The sequence below is a fragment of the Sinohyriopsis cumingii genome, chromosome 2 (genome assembly GCF_028554795.1).
Source record: "Sinohyriopsis cumingii isolate HCF-2022 chromosome 2, ASM2855479v2, whole genome shotgun sequence".
NCBI classification, from domain to species: domain Eukaryota; kingdom Metazoa; phylum Mollusca; class Bivalvia; order Unionida; family Unionidae; genus Sinohyriopsis; species Sinohyriopsis cumingii.
Genome location: NC_142962.1, coordinates 70,131,218 through 70,158,169, shown reverse-complemented (window position 1 = coordinate 70,158,169; position 26,952 = coordinate 70,131,218). Strand labels below are relative to the sequence as shown.

Below are 26,952 nucleotides of genomic sequence, written 5' to 3'. Positions count from 1 at the left end.
AGACAGGTTTTACTGTACAGTAATACTTTTGTCCCAGTGGCAGTCAGAACTTGGCTCCTAGGAACAGACATTACATGCGAGGTCCTATCTCAGAATTGGGAGAACTTCACATGGCTTAATTCAGGTGATCCCTTTGCAGGTACAGCTTTCAAGTTGACAGTTTGTATGGATGCAAGCACAACATTCTGAGGTGTAGTTCTCCTTCCACCATTCCAGGAGGACAGTGGCTCACTCAGGATCGTCTATTGTAAATCAGTGTCCTAGAAATAAAAGCCATATGGGAAGCATTCCATTCATGGCACAAGAATCTACATTCAGTTTGACATCTCTATAATGGTTAATTATCTCAGGTGGCAAGAGGAACAAATACCCCAGATATCTGCATTCTTCTTTGGGAATTTCTAAGCTGGTGATCAAGTTTGTCATATGCATTAGAACGATCGCTTCATCCCTTGGTTTTCACTAGCATATCTGCCCTCCCTGTGATGAACCACTGACAAATCTTTTGGTGACAAGGGGATTGCAAAACTTCCAACCTTTGTCTCACCGGTCACAAATCTGAGGGATTGGGCAGCTGTTACTCTTTCCATCGATTGGAATGATTTGGGCATATATGCTTGCACACATGGTACAGAAAGCAAAAGATTTGGAATGTCACCTCATCCTGATTGCTTTGCTTGAGTGGAAAAAATAATGGATCAATGACTTCATCCTTATAACAACCAAAATCCCCAGGCAAAAGAAACATTTCCTCATCTGCTCAAGCAACCATGATGGCAGACGTTTCATCCCAATCCAGAGTTGTTTAATCTGCATGTCTGGATCATATTAAACAATACCTTATGAAAAATCAGTTCTTGAATCAAGAGGTGGAGAAAATCACTTACATCAACATCTCAATAGCTAACTTCCTACTTTGTCTCTTGGACAAGAAACAGCACTAATCCTGATGAAAGGCTATTGTTACACAAACTCTGACACACTAAGTCATCATGGAGGGCTATTGTTACACAATCTCTGACACTAAGTCATCATGAAAGACTATTGTTAAACAATCTCTGACTCACTAAGTCATCATGAAAGGCTATTGGTACACAATCTCTGACACACTAAGCCATCATGAAGGGCTGTTGTTGCACAATCTCTGACACACTAAGTCATCATGAAGGGTAGGATATGGAACAGGACTTACCCGATCTGCTGTCAGTTTTTGAGTTCACACATCCAAAGGCATTTGCTTACCAGATCATAATACATATAAACCCTCCAACCTCCCCACCATTATATCCATATGGAGAATATACCTCCAGCTCCAGTAGTAACTTAAGTAGTTGACAGGTTTTGGAACCGATTCCTGTATAAATAGGAGATCACTCTCTAACTGCTTCCTAAGTGGGAAGATAACTATTAGCCTTTTAGCTATAAAGTTTTAGTCTGGGAAAGCCATATTTGTGAGTTAGTAGTAGTTCTGTTCAGGTATCATAATCGGATAATTATTCTTGAAACATTTTATTTAATCTAGGAGTTCATTATTCAGAAGAATTGGCCTTTGGTGCAGGGATGCCCTCAACCAGAAACTGTGCATATATACTTATACTCAAATATTTTTAAGAAGCATTTTTTTCAATTGGTCAAACAAGTAAACTTCTCAAGACAAAAAACTATTGGAGGCAAACTGAAATTTTGGTTTTGTATGTATTACATGGCACATTCAGCCATAAAAATATTCTCGACTTTAAAGGGTTGCTTTAAATTGAGATTAAAAATGTTTTATCATTGAAAAATCCTTGAATTAATTGAAAAACCTCTTGATTTCTTCCCAAAAGCATGAATTTATCTCAAAGAGTATAAACAATGAAAAAAATATCATTTTTTCATTTAGAATTTGTTTTTTTAATGTATTTTTCCCCTAAAAATTAGATAAACAGATAAAATGGGGTAAAAATTGGGTTGATCAAATGACATATGACTCTTGAAGTTACTAGATGGAGTAATGCTCCTCTGTTTTGGTGGCAGGCAGTGTTTTTTGTTAACTTTTGTACCTATTTATGCAACAATGAACAAATTTTTAAAAACAAAGTGCTCCTTAACTTTTGGAAGTTCTTGAAAACTGGAAAAGTACATGAAAAATACTCTTTGGGACTATATGAACCTAGTATTAAAAGAAGGAAACTTTGGAATAGGAAATATATTGCATTTTCAAGGGGATTTTTGGTTTACTTGGGTTTTGATCTTAATGGTATTTGTTTAGTATTTTTATAACATTTCATTGAATTGTAGTGAAATTAATGCGGAATTTGTCAAGATTTATGGATAATTATCATAAATGCTTTTATTTGCAAATTTAGTTTTCAATTATTTTTTTTAAATTTGCCATTTATTTCGCTTAACCCAGATAGAGTGTGAGCCATATATTTATGGATGATGTCATATAGATCATTATGTGGAGACCATACAATTATAGTCAAACTGAACCTCTGTCTAAATGCAGATGCCATAAAAATATGGATTGATATCAGTCCTTAAGCAAGTGTTAATAATTTCAGGCAGAGATTTTGATTGATGCAAGAATAGGTATTGGTTTGACATCATTATAAATGTAGATTAATGAATGAAGTTGTTTGGTCATTGGCATCAGTGTTAAATTTCTGCATTTCAGTCTGTTTCAATCTGAAAATGTTGCATGATCAGTCAGGAAATTGATGGCAACATTTATCTTGAAGAGTACTAGTCACTGCTAGCAAAATGTTATAGTGACATACTCTTTTTCAAGCCCACATTATTGGGTAAGTGAGACATAGCTGTCACTTTTTCATTTGCTGCATCACTATTGACAGTTTGTTATAGTTTTGGTTAAAGTTTTTTCCATTTGGTTCAGGTTTCTAAACCTTAATGGAATTGGGATGATTAATTAAAGTTAAGACAATTCATTCTGCCACATGCTGGCTTGCCCCATTGAAGTTGGGGTCAAGGATACTGTCATACAAAATTTGTTTAAAAGTATTTGCTAACATTCCCTGATCCCCTTGGTTGTCGTAATATTTGGCTTGAATCATAAAGAAACTAAGACAGTTCATTCTTCGATTATGAGATCAGAGTCGTAAAAAATTTGCATAAAGATTTTAGTCAAAATTTTATTTGCTTTTATTTCCAAAAATACTTTATATACGCCAACCATAAGGTGGAGTGTATTTTGTTGTGATCTTGTCTATCTGTGCATCTGTTGGAAGTTTTGATTCCACACAATAATTTGAGTTCTCCATAGTCTCCAGTTATGAACTTTGTGGATGGCTTTCACATGGGGTAAGGCAGTTCCGTATTGATTTCAGACTAGAAGGGTTGAAAGTCATTGGCACTGATTAAAGAAAATTATTTCTGCACAATATCTTGAGCTCTCCATCATTCACACTTGATAAACTTTGGGGATGGCATGTGGTAAGTTTCAGGGTCAAAATGTTAAAAGTCAAATTCACCATGATTGAAAGTAGAAAGAATGGTTTCCACACAAACAAAAATGTGTGGATGGGTTGCTCTTTTATAAGGAAGAAACCTATTGATTTTGTGGGTCAATATATCAAAAGATCATGTAGTTTATAGCATTCTATGCTTTGATGACAATTTTATTTTTTATATATTTATTTGATTTACAGAATGGGTCTGCTAGCCTTCCACTATCAAACAAAAAGCTTTCAGGGAGTAGAAAAAGGAAGCTAGATGATGATGTAAGTGAAAAGAGAGCATTTGGGAAACATTATTCTATCCTTACAATATGACTGTAATCTTAAGATTTATTCATCAGAGATGTTATCTGATCATAATACACTATGAGTACATTGGCTGCTTTGCAAATCTAGCCATTCCAGATTTGTTGTAAGCAAAAGTGCTAACATTCATTTGCTCACCAAACTGGAATACAGAATTGAGTTATCTCCCCTAGTATAGTGTTGGCAGAAATATTGGAATAATAATAATCTCTGTGAAACATGCATTTGTGCCATCAAAATTTCTGTAATGAAATTTTCATGTAGATTGACTGGTTGAGGATTTATTTAGTAGGCACCCTTCAATTTTTTTCAATTCTAGTCTTACAGTAATGCTGTCCTGACATGGCAAGAATTTCAATACAAAACCTCAACTGTCTTGTATATTTGTTTCCTTTCATCATTAAGATGATATAGGGAAAAATATTTGTTTCCTTTCATCATTAAGATGATATAGGGAAAAATGAAACTTGCAGTCATTTCATGCTAGATAGAGAATTTAACATGGGTACTCATGACAAATGAAATTTATTTAACAAATTGAGCCATTGCTATCTTTTGCAAGCTCTAACAGAAGATCGAAATTATCCAACATGCTTCATAAATTTTATATGAAATGAGAAAATATATGATTCTATTCGCTACAATAAAAGAAGTTCAGATTTTATTAAAATAACATTGAAAATTTGGAAATTACAGTTTAATGAAGCCACAAAGGTTGCTTCAGATATTATACTTTGCCTTATATGATATCAGTCATGAATTCATTAAAAGTGTAATATGAAAAGATATGATGGCTTACTTACTTTAAACACTATTTTACTTTCAAAATTATTGTCATTAGTAGACTTAATATTCTTCATAACTCAGGAAATCCCAAATTGCTGTTTGGGAAAAGATAACCCTACCATGTACATAAAGAAGCTATATTCACAGTTATGTTAGTGTGCATTAAGTATGCTCAACACTCTGTGAGTTGTTTTGTTAATGACAGACTTTATTTCCCCTTAGGAGATCGAGCCCATGAATACACCCAGCAGAACCCCAACTCCAAGTCTACAGCCTTTTGTAGTGAGTAAACTGAGCAAATATTCATTTCTGCAAATTAATGTACAGCCTTATCAAAGTGACAGTGTGGTTTTACCTTTCTGTAAAGTATTTGTTTTGTCATTACCAGTATGTATGGTACTGTCTGTGCATTTTATTGCATGGTATAGACAGATATTGACATTTGCACAAGCAGTTATCAAAGCCAGCAAAGATAATTCAGTTTAATTTTAAATAAGATTTTTTTGTGTGTAAATAAACAATTTCAAGGTTTATTCTATTGCCCACCATGTTGCAGAACAAAGTGGCTGTTGACCACTAGTGTAACTTAATGTTGAGGACTGAATTAATGAACAGGGGCACTTAATTTCTTCCAGAATAAACTTGCAGAAATACATAAATTTGCATTATATCTATGAACTTTTAGTATAAAAAGATAATTATTTTAATATAACACTGATAGATAATTGGTGAATACACAAAATGTAAATGAGACCAAGATCCAGAGTGTCAAGATTATGAAATGTGTTGGCGTTTTAGGGGACCATTTTTACATTGCTGACCTGAAAAGTTTTAGCATCAACCAAGCAAATTATTTTGACAGTTATCAGGTATGCTCAGTTTATGAACATCATGATATCCTCACTCATAATAGTTTCAGACCCCTAAAAGAAAATGTCAGTAAGCAACCACTAAATCACATTTGTCAAGCTGTTGTAAAATGCTTTCCTTTTTGCATTCTATGCATGTGTCAAAAGATGCTTGATCTCTAATGGATTTTCTGAAACCCTAAAATGCTGTTTATTTGAATGCATTATACTTAGCAATACAACATCAGTACATCAATACAGTTATAATTCTGCCTCTTCTTATTTTTCTTTTACAACAAATTGCTATGTATTTTGGTTTAGATTTCACCAACAATTACTCAAATTTAAGTCTAGACTCAGTAACATGTAATTGGTCAGACTCAAACCATTTATACCTTTTGTCCAATGGTGAAACATGGACTAATCTAAGAACTAAAATTTTTAGAATTTTGTGTCATTTTGGTATATAAATTATTAAAATATGGTCAGGGATACGGTACATGTACACATCATTTAGGCTGAGATCATCTGCTCAGGTACAAATGGGAATTGCATCAGCAACCAAGCTGGCTCAGTGTTCTGTGTCACATTATTTACCATATATATATTGGGACACCATATTTGTTGGGACACCAGAAAATCGGCATAAGAGTCATATCTTGCTTAAATTTCTTTAGAGATGACAGTATCAGATTATTGTCTCATTTGTCAATGATGAAACATGTATACTATCTTATAAGTCAAGATCAACTGCAAACAGCACAGACCCTGATCTGCCATTGAATAATGTGCTGGCAGATCAGGGTCTGTGGTTTTATCCTATTGATTGCTCAAACTGCATAGATCCAAATCTGCCAGCACATTATGGAATTGCAGATCACTAGGTTGTTGGCAGTTGGAAGAGACTTACTAAGTGAGTATATATGGTAGATGGGTAACATTTTTCTAGTGGCTATGGTAGCATGTGCATTAACAGTGTTAAAATCCTATGTTAAAGTTTAAATGTCCTATACATGAGTGGATGTATTCAACAAAAATGTTGTTAAAACATGTCAACAGTTTGTACCCAGATATGCCACAAGTTTCAGTCTTATCTGGTCAATGAGAAAATACATCATAATAGTGCTATTCACAGGTGAGATATCCTGTTAATGGAACACATGTATTTAAGTTAGTACTTTATTCAATCATAAAAAATTTAAATGCAAGTTTGTTAAAAACTATTTGCATTGTGAGCTTGTTTTACTCAATAATATCAGTTATTTTTATATTTATGAACTCCCAGTACTCCTAGATGATCATGATATAATGTTCTTATGTACAAAACTTTCTTTCCTTTGTTATTAGCTCTGTTACTACAATTATACTTAGAGCAGCTAATAAACCTATTGTCAGGATTGCTGACTAGTCACTCAGACAGCTCAGTTAGAAGCTACACACGCTTCAGAAGGAAAATGTCCTCTAAAAAAAATTGTAGTGAGCTCACACGTTTCCAGACAGGTTCAGATAGCCATAATCAGTCACTCAGTACAGACTCTGATTATTTTAGGCCAGGTAAATGTAATGTTTCACTTTGCCAGTGAATCAGCATTATGAACTCCTAAACTCTACTTGTCTAAATTGTATTTGTGCAAATATTTTCATTTTTGGCATTTATATGAGTATATAATAAATACTGCATTTAATTGGAAATAGCAGAGGAAAAAAGAGGGTAGTCTATACTTAAAAATTACATGCAATAATAGACTGGACTTTGAAAGTTATATATTTTGCTTCATTTTCATATTCATTTATTTATTTATTAGAATAACCTTTTTTTCCTCAGGCTATATCTAATATGGCTGATCATTGTTTTATTTTTTTATTTTTCTTTATTTGTGTGAGTTCTTATTTCCAAGCTATGTACTACTAAATATGTGATGACTTAGAAGATGCTTTAAAATAGTTTTTGCTACGAGATGGAGGACATTGTCAAAGATAGGGTACATGCACATTGTCAATGATAGGGTACATGCACATAGTCAAAGATAGGGTACATGCACATTGTCAATGATAGGGTACAGTTATACAGTCAACGATTGGGTGCATTCACATTGTCAGTGAAGGGGGGGCGAGTACCCGAGTGGTTTAAAGCACTTTCCATTATGGATCACTGCCATCTCACCTCTGTCTGCATGGGTTGGAGTCTTGGATTTGGCTAATGTGGGTATGTGAGAAAGCTTGCCAGTAGCTTCTCATGGGTCAGTGGTTCTTTCTGGGGATTTTCCGGGTACTTCCTCCACCATTAATACTGGCTGTGATGTATAGCCTTTTGTGTGCTGAAAAATGGCATTAAACCCTACAACAACAACAACAACAAATCAAGGATAGGGTACATGCACATTGTCAAAGAAAGGGTACATGAACATTGTCAATGATAGGGTACATGCACATAGTCAAGGATAGAGTACATGAACATAGCTATGGACAGGGTACATGTATATAGTCAATGATAGGGTACATGCACATTGTCAAGGATAGGGTACATGCACATTGTTAAAGAAAGGGTGCATGCACATTGTCAAGGACAGGGTACATGCACATTGTCAAGGATAGGGTACATGCACATTGTCAAGGATAGGGTACATGCACATAGTCAAGGATAGGGTACATATATATAGTCAACAATAGGGTATATTCACATTGTCAAGGATAGAGTACATGAACATAGCCAAGGACAGGGTACATGTATATAGTCAATGATAGGGTACATGCACATTGTCAAGGATAGGGTACATGCACATTGTCAAGGATAGGGTGCATGCACATTGTCAAGGACAGGGTACATGTATATAGTCAACGATAGGGTACGTGCACATTGGCAAGGATAGGGTACATGCACATAGTCAAGGATAGGATACATGCACATAGTCAAGGATAGGGTACATGCACATTGTCAAGGATAGGGTGCAGGCACATTGTCAAGGATAGGGTACATGCACATTGTCAAGGATAGGGTACATGCATATAGTCAAGGATAGGGTACATGCACACTGTCAAGGATAGGGTGCATGCACATTGTCAGGGATAGGGTACATGCATGTAGTCAAGGATAGGGTACATGCACATAGTCAAGGATAGGGTACATGCACATTGTCAAGGATAGGGTGCATGCACATTGTCAAGGATAGAGTACATGCATATAGTCAACGATAGGGTACATGTCATTGTCGTGGGGGGGCGAGTAGTCTAAAGTGCTTTCTGTTACGGATCACTGCCATCTCACCTCTGTCTGCATGGGTTGGAGTCTCGAATTTGGCTAATGTGGGTATGTAAGAAAGCTTGCCAGTAGCTTCTCATGGGTCGGTGGTTCTTTCCGGGGTTTTCCCAGGTTCTTCCTCCACCATTAATACTGGCCACCATGTATAGTCTATCGTGGTACATGCACATTGTCAAGGATAGGGTGCATGCACATTGTCAAGGATTGAGTGCATGCATATAGTTAATGATAGGGTACATGCACATTGTCAGGGATGCAGGGGGGCCGAGTGGTCTAAAGTGCTTTCTGTTACGGATCACTGCCATCTCACCTCTGTCTATGTGGATTGGAACCTTGGATTTGGCTAATGTGGGTATGTGAGAAAGCTTGCCAGTAGCTTCTCATGGGTTGGTGGTTCTTTCTGGGGTTTTCCCAGGTTCTTCCTCCACCATTAATACTGGCCGCCATGTATAGTCTATCGAATGCTGAAAAATGGCGTTAAACCCTACAACAGCAACAACAACAACAAATCAAAGATAGGGTACATGCACATAGTCAAATAAAGGGTACATGCACATTGTCAAAGAAAGGGTACATGCACATTGTTAATGATAGGGTACATGCACATAGTCAAGTATAGTCAACGATAGGGTACATGCACATTGTCAGTGATAGGGTACATGCACATAGTGAAGGATAGGGTACATGTATATAGTCAAGGATAGGGTGCATGCACATTGTCAAGGATAGGGTACATGCACATAGTCAAAGAAAGGGTACATGCACATTGTCAAAGAAAGGGTACATGCACCTTGTTAATGATAGGGTACATGCACATAGTCAAGTATAGTCAACGATACGGTACATGCACATTGTCAATGATAGGGTACATGTATATAGTCAATGATAGGGTACATGCACATTGTCAAGGATAGGGTACATGCACATAGTCAAGGATAGGGTACATGAACATAGCCAAGGACAGGGTACATGTGTAAGTCAACAACAGGGTACATCCACATTGTCAAGGATAGAGTACATGTATATAGTCAAGGATAGAGTACATGCACATAGTCAAGGATAGAGTACATGCACATAGTCAAGGATAGGGTACATGCACATTGTCAAGGATAGGGTACTTGCACATTGTCAAGGATAGGGTACATGAACATAGCCAAGGACAGGGTACATGTATAAGTCAACGATAGGGTACATGCACATTGTCAAGGATAGGGTACATGCACATAGTCAAGGATAGAGAACATGCATATAGTCAACAATAGGGTACATGCACATTGTCAAGGATAGGGTGCATACACATTGTCAGAGATAGAGAACATGCATATAGTCAACGATAGGGTACATGCACATTGTCAAGGATGAAGAGGGGGCCGAGTGGCCAAGTAGTCTAAAGCACTCTCCGTTAGGGATCACTGCCATCTCACCTCTGTCTGTGTAGGTTCAAATCTCGGATTTGGCTAATGTGCGTGTGTGAGAAAGCTTGTCAGTAGCTTCTCGTGGGTTGGTGGTTCTTTCCGGTGTTTTCCCTGGTTCTTCCTCCACCATTAATACTGGCTGCCACTTATAGCCTATCGTGTGTTGAAAAATGGTGTTAAACCCTACAACAACAACAATCAATTATGCTGAGATCATCTCTTCAGGCACAGATGGGAAAGTGTGTCAGCTACCAAGCTTGCTTGGTGTTCTGGGTTACATACCATATTTACCATATTTTTAAAGTAATTTTTTTGGTGCACTGTATGTATGACACAATTTTGAGTCATAAGTTTTGGGACACTTTTTAAATCATTAGAAAATTACATGTCAGAAAATGCACTCAAACTTAAATTTTTAACAAAAAATGTTAGTGTTTTTGAGATAAAACACTTTAAACAAATGCAGCATCTTCTCATCAACCCAACCCTTCTTCTGCGTACATATGATCCATACTTTCAGTGCATAAATATTTTGTAACTTCCTCGTCCCGTGTAAAGTTATCATTTGAGACAACACATCTTCTGGAGTGTGAACATCAAGGATTAAGTAAGATTTTTTAATATTCTGCAACAGCCATGCAAATTTGTAAAATTTCTCTCTCTCTCTCAGAAATTTGAGAAATGAATTTTCCCTTTGAAGCATAAATATTCTAAGCATTAACCACCAGTTTTCCTTAAATAACTCTTAGAAAAAACATCATTGTCAGGTTGATGCCCAAGATGGAAGTATGGAGCCAAGTATGCCTTCAGTACCAAGACAAACGGGTAGTATGGTGGCACACCATGATGACATTGTCACCCGCATGAAAAATATAGAGATGATAGAAATTGGGAAATACAGAATAAAGCCATGGTATTTCTCTCCGTATCCTCAGGTAAAGTATTTTTGTTTCGGTCATCAGTGTGTGTGTGCACATAATTATATGCATGTTTGTATTTTTAATTTTGTATATTTTTGTTCTCTATTCAGACACTTTATTGTTTTTGTGTTCGGATTGGTAATGGTATCAGACCATATGTTATTACAACATTATTGCCCTCTCCCTTACATTTACGCATACAAAGCAACAATGCTGATTAGTACATTAGTAATATTCATACATCGTAATTGTTCAGTGACGTTAAAAAAAGATAAGAGTTCTTTCTGTTTTAATCATATATTTGTATGTTTTCCATTAGAATGTCATAATACATTTAAAACTACCTTTATATTACAGTTGGACAGGTCACCTGAGTTTTCCTTACCTTTCACTTTTACACCTTTAGTTGTAAACAAAGGTGTATGTGTATACATATATATATATATATATATATATATATATATATATATATATATATATATATATATATATATATATATATAAAATTGTGGTATACTGTCTAATCTTCTCATGCAGTTTTTGAATTTTTGGTAATTGTGTAATTGTGCACCATGTCAATCAAGGAAAGTCCATTTGTTTGTGTTATTCTGCTGTGAATTTTATTGGGTATACGTTTTCAACTTTTTGTGTTGTATTGCTGTGAATTTAGGGGTTTTTTTTGTTGTTGATTTGGATACAGTTTCATGGTTTTTTGAAAAATTAGTTTCCATATATACTTACTTGTGTTTGGAGGATGTATCAGATGCAGGTGAATCAAATCATTCAGCATGCATTGATGCTCTTCACCCATACTGCTGAGTCTCCCAAGTGCAAAGATACAAGACTTCATCAGATTGGCTGATAAAATTAGCAGTTATGGTAATAACATAGGTCATCAGAATATGACCCCTAAATGGTCCTCACATAGGACAGTGGAGATCTGATTTTAATCAGTCTGATGATCATTATGGACCTTTTTTCCCTGACACGTGTGCTGTGGAAGATCTGGGTTTATGTTATTTGCAGCTGGTTACACAAAGTACATGTGTAAAATGTTTTCATATATGATTGGTTGGCATAAGACGATCCAATACCAGCATTTTCCTGCTATAATTTTGTTAATAGGGTTATATTTGAGTAATAAAAAGGCATACCTTAATTAAATAGGTTTCCTCTTCTATTGACCGCTCTGGTGGCCTAGTTGTTAGAGCATCTGCCTTAGATGCAGGAGGTCATGGGTTTGAACCTTGGCAGAGTCATACCAAAGACTTATAAAAATGGTACTAACAGTTGCCTCGCTAGGCACTCAGCATTAAGATGTTAAGATGTTAGTATTAGGACTGGTTGGCCTGGTGTCAGGATAATCTGACTGGGTGAGACATCATGCTACATGTCTGTGGCATGATGCCTCTGTGCTAGACATCACTGTAAACTGCACACTGCAGACATCTTAGCTATATGACTGAAACATTGTTAAAGTTACGTGAAAAATCCAAATCACTCACTCATTCTATTTCTATTTGCAAAGTAATAAGTTGTAAATCCAAGGTTTAAGATGACTAAATGAGATTCTGTAGGAAGTTCTCAGTGGAAACCATCAACAATTTGTATGTCATAGGCTGCTTCTTTTGTTCTCATTCACTTGATAAATGAGATTGGAAACTAATATCCAGTCTAACAACATATATGTTATCAGTTTAAGCAATTTATAGTGGCAGCCAAGTAAACTTCATAGAGACTACTAAATGGTTATTGCCCATGCTAGAGTACAAGTAATAATTTTTGAAATAGAAAATGGTAACTTATGTAATTAAAGTAAACCTTGTTCATTAGTCATGGAAACATGTCTCTATTGGCTATGGGAATCAGCTGAAATGTAAAAATCTGTGATCACATCATTTCAAACCATCAACCATCAGCTTTACATGGTTTGAAATATTTACAATATTTTTCATTTAAAGTGTAATTATTGAATATTTGAAAATTTGGTTTTTGTCCCAGATTTATAGAACTATAATTGTTACCTCTTGGTTATCTTATAAATACTCCATTTTTCTGATACTAGTGATTGACAGCCCAAAATGATACATGTATAAAATGGCTGGTCATAGATCTTATAAGCATAATGTACTGTAATGAATTGAAAACATTAAAACTGAAGGTGTATAAAAATTATTGTTTAAAAAAGTAAACTTTTGTTTTTCATCCTAATTGATTATTAAAAGTTATAATTGAATGCTTGGTTATTATTTAATTATTTTGCTTAATCATCACTCCATTAACATTGGCTCATCATGCTGTCCTATTTATTACCTGCTGATTATGCCACCAATAGCAAGCTATGTCCTTTTTCCATTCTTCATTTGCATATGTGTATACATGCTTGTACCAATTTCAGTGATTACACTAATTAATACACTTTTGTAGGAGCTGACAAGTGCAACAATAGTGTACATCTGTGAATACTGCCTGAAGTATGTGAAAAGTTCCAAATGTTTGGAAAGACATTTGGTAAGTGTCTTTGTTCGTAATTATCACAAATTCTTTCTCAAGCAGCAGAATGGCCCTCCCAGAATAATTGTGCACCCATTTTCATCAGGCCAACTGTGTTAATGCCAATACAGCAAGTCCATACATGCCAACAATTATGCTTTTGGTGTAATCATTATGGTTTTGGTGTAATCATTATGCTTTTGGTGTAATCATTATGGTTTTGGTGTAATCATTATGGTTTTGGTGTAATCATTCTGGTTTTGGTAATCATTTTGCCTTTGGTGTAATCATTATGCTTTTTTCACCAAATTATGTCTTGTGCTTGTCAGTATATGGATTATGATTTTCTGGTACATTAAAAAATTAAATAGAAATAAACCAATAAAAAGTTGTTTTTGTCATTTTTATCATCATCTTTTTAACTGCTGCTTAAGAATAGGCTAAGAATACATACATTTGTCCATCCTAAACGTACATGTGCGTTCCTTATTTTCAGTTTATAGCAACTGTATCTAATGTGTTTCCAATAAAACAGACATGTTTCTACTATGTGAAAACTTTGACTGACAAATTCATTATATTGATAATTTGATAATTTAGTACATTAGTGGACCAGTTTATACTTTTAAAGAAAATGGTGCCATCTGTTAAGTGAAATCAGCATTAATTGTGTGACTTTGTTGATGTTCTTTGACTGAAAAATATTAGAGCAGATGGATCTTTCAAACTTCAAAACATGTCAAGTCAGAAGAATGTCAACAACATTTTACAAATTTGAAATGAAGAATATGACAGTCATACAATACAGCACTTGGATTCAGCATGCAGAATTTGAACTTTGTGATCTTTCAGCAAAGTTAGACCTGTAGACTTGAAAAAAGGGAGTGTGAATATAACAAATTTGCCAGTATGTTTTGTGCTTGTATTTTGGTATAAATCCACATGAATTTTGCCCATTTTTTGACAAGAATTTTGACCAGCTGCAGAATTAGGTTTGTAGCAAAATAGAAAGTATGTTGTTTCATACAGTGTACTGTAATTATGGCATGTATTATATAGCTTATACTTTTTATGATCAGGTAATGCTTTTTGGCCACATATGTTAACAATAATTGTGCTTATACCACTCTTGGGATTTACATATATGTAAGTCAAACCTGTCTTAAAATGGTTACAAATCATCTACATCTATTTAAACTCCTAAAAACAAGTTTTAGATGAAATGAACCTGTATCAGACAAAAAGATTACTAAAAAAGTGTCAGTTTTCTTTTTTTTGCAGTGTATATGCAGTCTTAAGTACTTTCTATGGTAATACAAGTTTCCTACAGTCATGATGAAATTCTGTTTTATCAGATATTTTAATCTTGCTTAAATAAGTCACTCAATTTAGTAAATCACAGAAATGATAGGTGTAAATTTCAAAATACGTTTATGCTGATAAAAGTCACAAAAATACTACAACCTTTAAATCAACAGTTATATTCATATATACATTTGACACCAGTTTAACTACAAAGCCCCTCTCATGATAACACTAGTCCAGCTACAAACAGTACACAAATCCAGCCCTTCCATGAAATTTACTTTTCTTCAAACCTTACTCATGAAATTCTGACTAATTAAAAGGTTTCCAAGTTTGGAGTATTGTTATTACACAGAATGTTGAATAAATTTTTATGATGAATTGGCCAGATTTGTTGGTGCAATCTTTCCAGTGGCCCTAGTTTTTCCTACATTTCCTACTTGTTCCTACTTTGTCACAATCCCTGTTTTTCAAAATGGCCCTACTATCCCTATATTTTATCAATTTTATGTGCAGAATCAGTTGCACACTTCATGAGCAATAATTGTGAATGGCATCTGCGATATGGAACAAAGTGTTTAAGGTTTGTGTGCCCATTTTGTAATTGTGACCATGTACGTGGGCCATATGACTTTATATGAGCACTGCAGAAACTATACATTGTAATTAATTAAAACTGATATGAGTACCTAGATTACATTATTGTAATTGCAAGTAAAATGAATATTTAATCCATTGCCAATAAGACAAGCAATTAATGTTTGTGTTTGGTTTTTTAAAAATACTCAAAAATTAACAAAGTCACAAACATAAAGGTATTTTGAAACAGCCCCATGAATGTACATGAGATCATATACACAGATGTCATCACACAATATTGGTCAAATGTTCACAACCATAGTAATATATATGAATAACTCAACTTTACGTCTACATCTTTTAAGTGGGCAGTTCAAAGCTGAAGGTAAATCTTTTGGACCTTGTCAATAATTGGGTAAAGTTTTGGAAATCTAATTGCCTGATCTAATTGCCTGATCTAGTGGCATTTAATTAAATATTTTTACCTAGCTGTATTTAAAATAAGGACCAAAATGGGCACATAAACTTTAAGATAATAGAAACAACCTGTACTAAAGAGATAGCTAGTATGTGAGTAAGAGCATGCTTTTGTGTTTTGTTCACAACGGTACATCAAGTAAAGATATTATTTGTTCATTAATTAGAGGAATTTCATACTATATCTCTTTATACAATGTCCCTGTTTAATCTTACTTTTCCCTACCTTTTAAAACAAACTTAACCGTATTTCATCCCTAATTTTTCACCTGGCGTTGTTGTTTACTGGGAAATCAATGTGTACATTGCTTGCTTCACATGTTGGATGGGCCAGATTGGGTGTATTATGTACTGGTATATCAGTGTCTACACTTTGTTTCAAATGATGGATGGGCCAGATTGGGTATATTATGTACTGGCATATCAGTGTCTACACTGTTTGTTTCAAATGATGGATGGGCCAGACTGGGTATATTATGTACTGGCATATCAGTGTCCACACTGTTTATTTCAAACGATGGATTGGCCAGATTGGGTGTATTATGTACTGGCATATCAGTGTCTATACTGTTTGTTTCAAATGATGGATGGGCCAGATTGGGTATATTATGTACTGACATATCAGGGTCTACACTGTTTGTTTCAAATGACGGATGGGCCAGATTGGGTATATTATGTACTGGCATATCAGTGTCTACACTGTTTGTTTTAAATGATCAATTGGTCAGATTGGGTGTATTATATACTGGCATATCAGTGTCTATACTGTTTGCTTCACATGTTGGATGGACCAGATTGGGTGTATTATGTACTGGCATATCAGTATCTACACTGTTTGCTTCACATGTTGGATGGACCAGATTGGGTGTATTATGTACTGGCATATCAGTGTCTATACTGTTTGTTTCAAATGATGGATGGGCCAGATTGGGTGTATTATGTACTGGCATATCAGTGTCTACACTGTTTGTTTCACATGATGGATGGGCCAAATTGGGTGTATTATGTACTGGCATATCAGTGTCTATACTGTTTGTTTCACATGATGGATGGGCCAGATTGGGTGTATTATGTACTGGCATATCAGTGTCTACACTGTTTGTTTCAAATGATGGATGGGCCAGATTGGGTGTATTATGTACTGGCATATCAGTGTCTACACTGTTTGTTTCAAAAGATCAATGGGCCAGATTGGGTGTATTATGTACTGGCATATTAGTGTCTATCCTGTTTGTTTCAAATGATGGATGGGCCACATTGGGTATGTTATGTACTGGTATATCAGTGTCTACACTGTTTGTTTCAAATAATGGATGGGCCAGATTGGGTGTATTATGTAATGGCATATCAGTGTCTACACTGTTTGTTTCAAATGATAGATGGGCAATATTGGGTGTATTATTTACTGGCATATCAGTGTCTACACTGTTTGTTTCAAATGATGGATGGGCCAGATTGGGTATACTATGTACTGGCATATCAGTGTCTACACTTTGTTTCAAATGATGGATGGGCCAGATTGGGTATATTATGTACTGGCATATCAGTGTCTACACTGTTTGTTTCAAATGATGGATGGGCCAGACTGGGTATATTATGTACTGGCATATCAGTGTCCACACTGTTTATTTCAAACGATGGATTGGCCAGATTGGGTGTATTATGTACTGGCATATCAGTGTCTATACTGTTTGTTTCAAATGATGGATGGGCCAGATTGGGTATATTATGTGCTGACATATCAGGGTCTACACTGTTTGTTTCAAATGACGGATGGGCCAGATTGGGTATGTTATGTACTGGCATATCAGTGTCTACACTGTTTGTTTTAAATGATCAATTGGTCAGATTGGGTGTATTATATACTGGCATATCAGTGTCTATACTGTTTGCTTCACATGTTGGATGGACCAGATTGGGTGTATTATGTACTGGCATATCAGTATCTACACTGTTTGCTTCACATGTTGGATGGACCAGATTGGGTGTATTATGTACTGGCATATCAGTGTCTATACTGTTTGTTTCAAATGATGGATGGGCCAGATTGGGTGTATTATGTACTGGCATATCAGTGTCTACACTGTTTGTTTCACATGATGGATGGGCCAAATTGGGTGTATTATGTACTGGCATATCAGTGTCTATACTGTTTGTTTCACATGATGGATGGGCCAGATTGGGTGTATTATGTACTGGCATATCAGTGTCTACACTGTTTGTTTCAAATGATGGATGGGCCAGATTGGGTGTATTATGTACTGGCATATCAGTGTCTACACTGTTTGTTTCAAAAGATCAATGGGCCAGATTGGGTGTATTATGTACTGGCATATCAGTGTCTATCCTGTTTGTTTCAAATGATGGATGGGCCACATTGGGTATGTTATGTACTGGTATATCAGTGTCTACACTGTTTGTTTCAAATAATGGATGGGCCAGATTGGGTGTATTATGTAATGGCATATCAGTGTCTACACTGTTTGTTTCAAATGATAGATGGGCAATATTGGGTGTATTATTTACTGGCATATCAGTGTCTACACTGTTTGTTTCAAATGATGGATGGGCCAGATTGGGTATACTATGTACTGGCATATCAGTGTCTACACTTTGTTTCAAATGATGGATGGGCCAGATTGGGTGTATTATTTACTGGCATATCAGTGTCTACACTGTTTACTTCAAATGATGGATGGACCAGATTGGGTGTATTATGTACTGGCATATCAGTGTCCAACCCAGTTGATCTATGTTGTGATGTTCCACAGGGGTCTGTTCTTGGACCTGTTCTCTTCATTCTGTACACTCAGCTGCTTTCAAGTGTCATAGATCACCATCCATTGTCTCACCAATTGTACGCTGATGACACCCAAATATACAAATCTAGCCACCCAACTGAAGTTGATTGATGCTACCATCCAAGGTGAGACGCATCAGCTCAATTCACAAATATCTTTCAGTTGATGCCACTAAAACACTTGTGTGTTCATTAGTACTTTCAAGACTGGACTATTGTAACTCAATTCTGTCTGGTTCATCTCAATATCTACTCCAGAAACTTCAAAAAGTTCAAAACACAGCTGCTCAGATCATACTTAGAGTACCACGATCAGAGCACACCTCCCCGCTGCTCTGTACCCTACACTGGCTATCCATTCGATCCAGAATCAAATACAAAATTTGTTCTCTGCTACGTTTCACTGTCGGACTCTAGTCCAACATACCTATCCGACCTCACCCATGTTTACACACCAGCAAGATACTTATGCTCCTCTTCTGACAATCGTATACTCATTATTCCCACTATGAAAGCAAAGTCATATGGACAGCGTTCTTTTGCATACCAGGGCCCAGCAACGTGGAATGAATTGCCCACTGAACTTAGACATGTTGATCACATTCAAGAGTGCTCTAAAAACTCACTTATTTCGACTGCAAGAACAAACTTAAAGACCTAATAATGTTTTCTACCTTAAATATTCTCAGCATGTTTTTTCTATGTTTTCTAATTTCATGGTGTTTGTGTTTGTAATCATATCATTATATGTTTTTTATCTTATAGTGTTGTCTAATGTTGTAAAGCACTTAGAGCTTCTAAAGATTAGGTGCTATACAAAGTCCTCATTATTATTATTATTATTACACTGCATCAAATGATGGATGGCCCAGATTGAGTGTATTATGTACTGGCATATCAGTGTCTGTACTCTTTGCTTCAAATGATGGATGGTCCAGCTTTGTTACTATGTACTAGCAAATCAGTGTCTACACTCTTTGCTTCAAATGAGCAGTGTAAAAGTATAGATTCTGATTTGCAGGAACATATTACAGATCTGGATCAATGTTGTTAACAGTTATGCATTACAGATGCAAATTAAGTGTGTATAAATTCTTTATACTTAACAAAACTCATTGATCACTTGCTTTGATACTGCCATCTGTTACAGATTGATTGATCACATGCTTTGATACTGCCATCTGTTACAGATTGATTGATCACATGCTTTGATACTGCCATCTGTTACAGATTGATTGATCAAATTCATTTCTTTATCACCATTTAATATGATATTAGAACCCGTATTTCATCACTGAAACTTATCAAGACACTGCGATGGTTTTTAATGTCACTATTTTTCAGTATTGTAATTGCAAATCCACAATATAATAATTACAACAATAATAATAATAAGAGGAAGAAGAATGACTTAGTCCAACACTTAAGCTTTTAAAAGCTGTAAGTGCTTTAAAACATTATTTAACAGATAAGGACATAAATAGAGACAAGATTACAAAACAAACACCTTGAAATTATGAAGAAAATCATCCTGGAAACAATTAAGGTATGGAAACATTGTTAGGTCTTCAGTCTAAATAGGTGAGTTTTTAGAACGCTCTTGAATGAGATCAGGTTTATCTAAAATAACTGCTTTAAAATACCTCCTTTCTTATTGAAAAAGTTTGGGACATAGTATTCATGTTTCAGGCTGCTGTCATTCATTATTTTATTTCTCTGTAACTTTCAAATTGTTTGTGGTTAAGAAAGGAAACTAGCTATACTTACATATCATCATTAGAAGGTCTTCTATGTACCACATTGGTATTCCTATCTCAAGGTCAGTGTCACCACTCTATATTTTTTTGGTTTTCCTTTATCCTGTCCCTTCTGTTATATAACTTTAGAGCCATTCAGGATTAAGGGATAAAACAGTTTTTACCTGTACATCATCACTCAGGGTGCATAGCATGGCTCATTGGGGTTCCTATCCACACAGTCAAGGTTACAAGTCAACATGTAATTTTCCAGCACAATTTTCTTTACACTTTAAAACTTAACATCCTTTTCAGAAAGAAGGATTCTACTTGGTATACTTAGGCATCATCATTAAATGGTATACAGATTTCTTTATTAGTGATCTGTCTTGATGGTCAAAGTCATAATTCAGTATACAAGTTTTCTTTTCCTTCTGCTTTATAACTTTACAGCCTTGTGATATTAGGGAATGAAGTTTGGTATACTTGCTAAACATCATTGCAACAAAGTGGTGTGAACCACATTGGGTTTCTAGTCTTCGAGGTCATTGTCTTGGATCAGTATTTGAAGTTTTTCATCATACATTCCTCTATACTTTATCACTTAGAACCATCTAACATTAAGATATGCAGCTTGGTATACTTGTATGTCATCATTTTCAGATGTGTCTTGTACCACATTGGGGGTCCTATCTTCACTGTAAATCTCTTGGTGTAACAGGTTGATTTTTTTCATTATACTTTTCTGTTGTTCTGCTGTACCAAAATTATTTAACCATTGGATACAAATGGATGAAAGTTGGTAAAACTATACAGAAGGTATTTCTTATACCACATTAGGAGTATTGTTACTGGTCAAGGTTACTATGTCTTGCTTGCATTTTCCCATCTGCTTTTTTATCTTAAGAGCTGTTTCAGATAAATGTATGATTTTATATAGTCACCAGAAAATGTGTTGTATTTCTTACTTGGGATCCATATCCTCGGGGTCAAAGTTTTTCTTGTTTCTTTTGTTTCTGCTTTATATAAAAGCTGTTTGAGATGGAGTGTGGTTTACTTGTGCTTTTCAGTTTGATGACATCTCATGTATCATGGTCAAGGTTTTGTCATCACTGTCAAGGTCACTGATTTTTTTCCTCTGAACATTTACTCTAATCTAGATTGGGCCATGGAACTTACTTTCCATTGCAGTACTGTAAGCTTTTGTGACCTCACCTTGATAGGGAGCAACAAAGCTTCACTGCATTTACTTGTCTTCATATGTAGTCAAATTTTATCAAATGCTTTCTAATGATTATAAAGCAGTAATTCATTATTATTTTAATAGGCAAAATGTTTTTTGAGGCATCCACCTGGGAATGAAATCTACAGAAAAGGAAACATTTCTTTCTTTGAAATAGATGGCAGGAAAAATAAGGTAATTTTTCTTTCTTTCTCTCTTTCATTCTTATCTTTGGAATTCATTATTGTGTTGTCAGTATAGCTTGACATCCATTGCAAAATCAGTGTTTTGTTTAAGTGAACTGTAAACAGGAATTACAATAATATTGTTGGGATTATTCATTCAACTATTGAAAAACAACCTTGGCCACCTGCACACAAAATGAAAAAAAAAACAACAATTTTTTACATGTATTTTTCTTGCACACACAAAAAAAATTATTTCTTAAAAGTTCAAAAAAACCTAAAAAGTTTATTATCATTTTTGGGAAGAGATTGCATATGAATAATATAAGACAATTGTGGCATGGTTACTGAAATTATTTTTGTATTTTTCTCTTACACGAGAAAAGAGTTTTTTCTTCTTAAAAGTACGAAAAAACAAAATGTAAATAGTTTAATCTAGGATCATGTAGGGCTTCACCAATGTCACAAACTGCGATTTTATTTTCCTTATTGGCTGCAAAATATACCATCTGGCAATTTTTTCACTATCAACATTGTTGGCTGTTTAAACTTGTATATACAACCATTGGTTTGGAATGGAGAAATTCAGAGGCCCCATGAAAGGAAGCAGCAAACTTGTTATAAAATGCACTGAAATTTATCGATTGTTACATCAACAGTTTCTTTGTTCTTATTGATGTACCATCTTAACAGTGCATTTTTATATCATAATCTGCTTATGTTGACACTGAGCATGAGTACTGTATGTTGTGAGATATCTACTTTTTTTGGTTGATATTTCTGTCAGCGGAGATCAACCGGATGAGGCATTATCTCGTAATCTATCTTTCATCGGATTATCAGCTGCTCGCTAGTAATTAATATATTTACATAGACTGACATTTGTATATGGATGGTAAGTAAAATTCCTTTTCTTTCCACTCAAATTAAATCCTTGAGAATACCCACATTTTCTACACTAATCCTTGTCATCAGACCAGAACACCTGCGTCTCTATCGTCCACTGACCCTTTGTTACATTTCTGCATCACTCCACTGCCACAAATTTAAAAAAGAAAAACATAAAAACCCATCTTATTTGTTGGTCTATTCAACAGGCAGGGAGGAACTGTAACTACAGTTGACCAAATGGCGACTAATTCTTTTTTTTTTAAAAATGTACCCAGATATAATAGTCTGCTGACATTTCAAAGAAAACAGATTCCCTTGAACCACTGACTGCTATGAAGATGTACTAAGCAAATGGAGAAAAAAATCAGTCTCAGTCATGCAATACAATTATTTGATGTTACAGCCACAATAAGAAACGGGCATTTGTTTGGGTCTTCAAAGCTGGCCTTTAGCAGTGACTTCAGCACCTTTCATCAAATAAAGTTGACTACAATCTTCAATAAAAATAAAGAACTTTTCTTCAGAGGAGTCAGTACCAAACTTAAATAATAGCAATGGAATCTGATGGATTTTTTACATTTTCCAACATGACTAGAACATGTTTACTGGACCGTGAAAGTTTCTGTTTTGCAGGGAAAATGTTTGTGAACTACGAACATATCCATCGGCGGCTTAAAATATAAACAACCTTTTACCGATTTTGGACATGCTGAAAAGTAAATGTGCTTCATCATTTGATAATTGCAATGCCAGTAGCTCGTAAAAGAAAGTAACATTTCCATTGGTCAGAATGTTACCACGTGATCAAAATGAACAGCGTTTATTTCTGTATGAACTGTAAGGAGAACTACTTTTCTAAGAATACCTACTTCTATAAATATTTTCTTGTGTACAGCATAAGATAAACACTGCCAGTAAAGGCAGACACGAAGTAAGAATTAAAGGAAAAGAACATTCTAACAATTTACAAAAAACACTTAATTGAATGCATTTGGCTTCCATTGGTTGAAGGACTGGTATTATGATGACCTTATTAAAATCAAGCAGGACATCCCAAGTACTATAAATAGCTACATAACATCAAACTCCAAACATGTATTACTACACTCATTTAAGATTTCTGTTTTTTTAATGACGCAAACAAATTAACTTAATAAATAATTGAAATTTTAATTATAAGAGTTATTTCAGGCATTATTTGCTGTGTGAGTTGACAACTGACAGTTTATACCACGGTAAACTCAGAAAAAACAATGTTAAACTCTTAATTATGTGATTATACTATGTTTATCCGCTGAATTCAGACCTATATGACCTGTGACAAAGGGGGCCCCGAGTGGCTGAGTGGTCTAAAGCGCTCACCGTTACGGATCATTGCCATCTCACCTCTGTCTGCGTCGGTTCGAGTCTCGGATTCGGCTAATGTGGTTATGTGAGAAAGCTTGCCAGTAGCTTCTCGTGGGTCGGTGGTTCTTTCCGGGGTTTTCCGGGTTCTTCCTCCACCATTAATACTGGCCGCCATGTATAGCCTATCTTGTGCTGAAAAATGGCGTTAAACCCTACAACAACAACAACAACCTGTGACAAAATTATTGAATATTTTAAACATGTGTATGTGCATATTTTCAATGGAATTACTTGTATTGTGGATTCAGTGTATGTGTTGAGATTCACGGGTGAGTACATGGTGTTGATACTATTTACATGTATATATAAACAGTACACACATATGTGTACCAATCCATGGTTCTCTAAATAAAGTAAAATTTTATATATGCCTTCTCTGTTTTCACTGCTGGTGTATTTCCCATTTAATATGCATAGATTTAAGATGGTAACTGCCAACGAAGCACATATTTTGCCGCCCATATTTATTACCTACACACCCCCCTGAGTACTGCTACGGTGGCCTAGTGGTTAGAGCGTCCACCTTGGATGCATTAGGTCGTGGGTTCGATCCCTGGTCGAGTCATACCAAAGACTTACAAAAATGGTACTAACAGCTGCCTTGCTTGGCTCTCAGCATTAAGAGGTTATTGTTAGGACTGGTCAGCCTCATGTCAGGATAACGTGACTGCGTCTGCGGCATGATGCTCCAGTGCTAGACATCACTACAAACTGCCACACTGCAGACATCATAGTGATATGACTGAAAAATTGTTAAAGCTACGTTAAAAATCCAAATCACACACACACACACCCTGCAATTTATTTTGGTACATGTATCATTTTCTTCAGCTATCTTCATTATCAAAGGAAAAGTGAGGTTTATAGTATGATTTGATTGGTTGTTTCAGGCCAGCTGCACACAAAATGAAAAAAAAAAACAATTTTTTTAAAACTTTGTATGAAAAAAACTTTCAAAACATTTGTACGACTGTACACTGACAAAAATGGAAAAAACCATACAAATTACGGGGGGCCCCGAGTGGCCGAGTGGTCTAAAGCGTTCTCCATTACGGATCATTGCCATCTCACCTCTGTCTGCGCCGGTTCGAGTCTCAGATTCAGCCAATGTAGGTATGTGAGAAAGCATGCCAGTAGCTTCTCGTGGGTCGGTGGTTCTTTCTGGGGTTTTCCCGGGTTCTTCCTCCACCATTAATACTGGCCGCCATATATAGCCTATCGTGTGCTGAAAAATGGTGTTAAACCCCACAACAACAACAACAACAACAACAACAAATTACGGGTAACCTGTTCAAGTTGACACCTATGGGGCCTGCCTGTTTTTAATTCTGAATGAATGAATTCCATTTATGCCTCTTTATGACATCTCATAATAATAGTGAATGTTAGTGGTAATGTCAATGGAGCTGTGAGAGTGTGTTTCTGGTAAAGAATCATGGTGACAAAAATTATCACATGATTACAGTATTAACATTACTGCCATATTCCAACTATTTCTTAAGAGACATCCTTTTTCCTCAAAGTACAGCAGTTCCGCCAGTCCATTGGTCATTGCAACCACAGGAAAATAAGCTAATATGTTCCTTATCTCTGACATGTCAAATCACTCCTGCCGCTGACAAGGCTCTAGATGAGTACTCACTACATTTATCTCTCCACACCACTGGTGTTTATCTTGTTGATTTCAAAAGAAAGTCTTATGTTAGAAAGATGTTGATTGAAATAGGATGGAAATTGTTGTTTTTTTCTGTCACAGTACTAACATTTAAACTTTCTATATATTATTGCTAGCAAAAAATAATTAGAAGACTTTCAGACTTAAACAAGCCTAACAGCAAGCACTGGACATAAAAACACAGTCTGAATTGAAAGGGTATGAAAGTAGAGCTCCAGATACAATCGCAGCACTCCCACTCATAGAGGATTATAAGAAACAGACTTATCAAAAGCAGTTTTCAGGAACAATCTGTCTGTCTAGTGCATAACATTATGTGTCATAGATTTACTTATACTAAATGTATTCTTTTGCTTTCATAGTGAAGATGCAAAATCATCTAAGTCTTATCTACTGCTTACATCAGTATGAAATCTTGATCTAAACTCAGGGGGTCATGATTTCTGTAATCAAAATAGTCGGGTGTCATGGTTGGCAAATACATGCAAAGGTTAGTCTACAATATGACCTTATCTGGTGAAATATTGAAATGCTAATAATATGTCCCTTATCTCCCTTTAATTCTGGTTGGTTATGTTTATTTGCATAATCCTGATAATTGCATACAATATTTTAGCAAATGATCTATGTAAATAAGCAGATTTTGATGTATCAGCATGGTCGATGTAAATATGGACAGTGGGACATGTATTATCTGTAGACACTACTATTCACAGTTAAATGAACCTCATATTTTCTCATTGCTCTAAAGTGAATGTAATTTAATTCCATCTTTTCCACAGCATTTACAGACATGTAGAATTTATAAAGAGATATACATTTTGTTGATTTGTGCTTATATTTCAGGCATATGCCCAGAATTTATGTCTTCTAGCCAAGCTGTTTCTTGATCACAAAACACTGTACTATGATACGGACCCATTCCTTTTTTATGTACTGTGTGAACAAGACAACAGGGGTTACCATATAGTAGGCTATTTCTCCAAGGTAAGTGTTAATTGGAATTCAATCACATAAATAAATTTAAACTAGTATTGTATATTTTGTCTTCTTTTATTACAATTTTTTAAATACTCTAAGGGGTATAGAGCCTAGTATATGCAGGTTTTAGAGGAGATAAAAAATAGGGTTCCAACACAAATTGAAAAATAGAAAAAAGTTAGAAATTAGGATGCAGAAATTGATCATAG

General features: G+C 35.4%; 1 protein-coding gene across 1 annotated transcript in view; it reads left to right on the top strand.

The window, feature by feature from the left end:
• The window catches only part of LOC149805121 (histone acetyltransferase KAT5-like), a 67,090-nt gene that overhangs the window by 6,685 nt on the left and 33,453 nt on the right, over positions 1-26,952 (top strand). The window contains exons 5-10 of the mRNA XM_089947564.1: positions 3,651-3,722; positions 4,773-4,832; positions 10,840-11,007; positions 13,420-13,503; positions 21,710-21,799; positions 26,609-26,749. Of these exons, the coding sequence (XP_089803690.1) occupies positions 3,651-3,722; positions 4,773-4,832; positions 10,840-11,007; positions 13,420-13,503; positions 21,710-21,799; positions 26,609-26,749 (615 nt within the window). The remainder of the gene's footprint in view (positions 1-3,650; positions 3,723-4,772; positions 4,833-10,839; positions 11,008-13,419; positions 13,504-21,709; positions 21,800-26,608; positions 26,750-26,952) is intronic.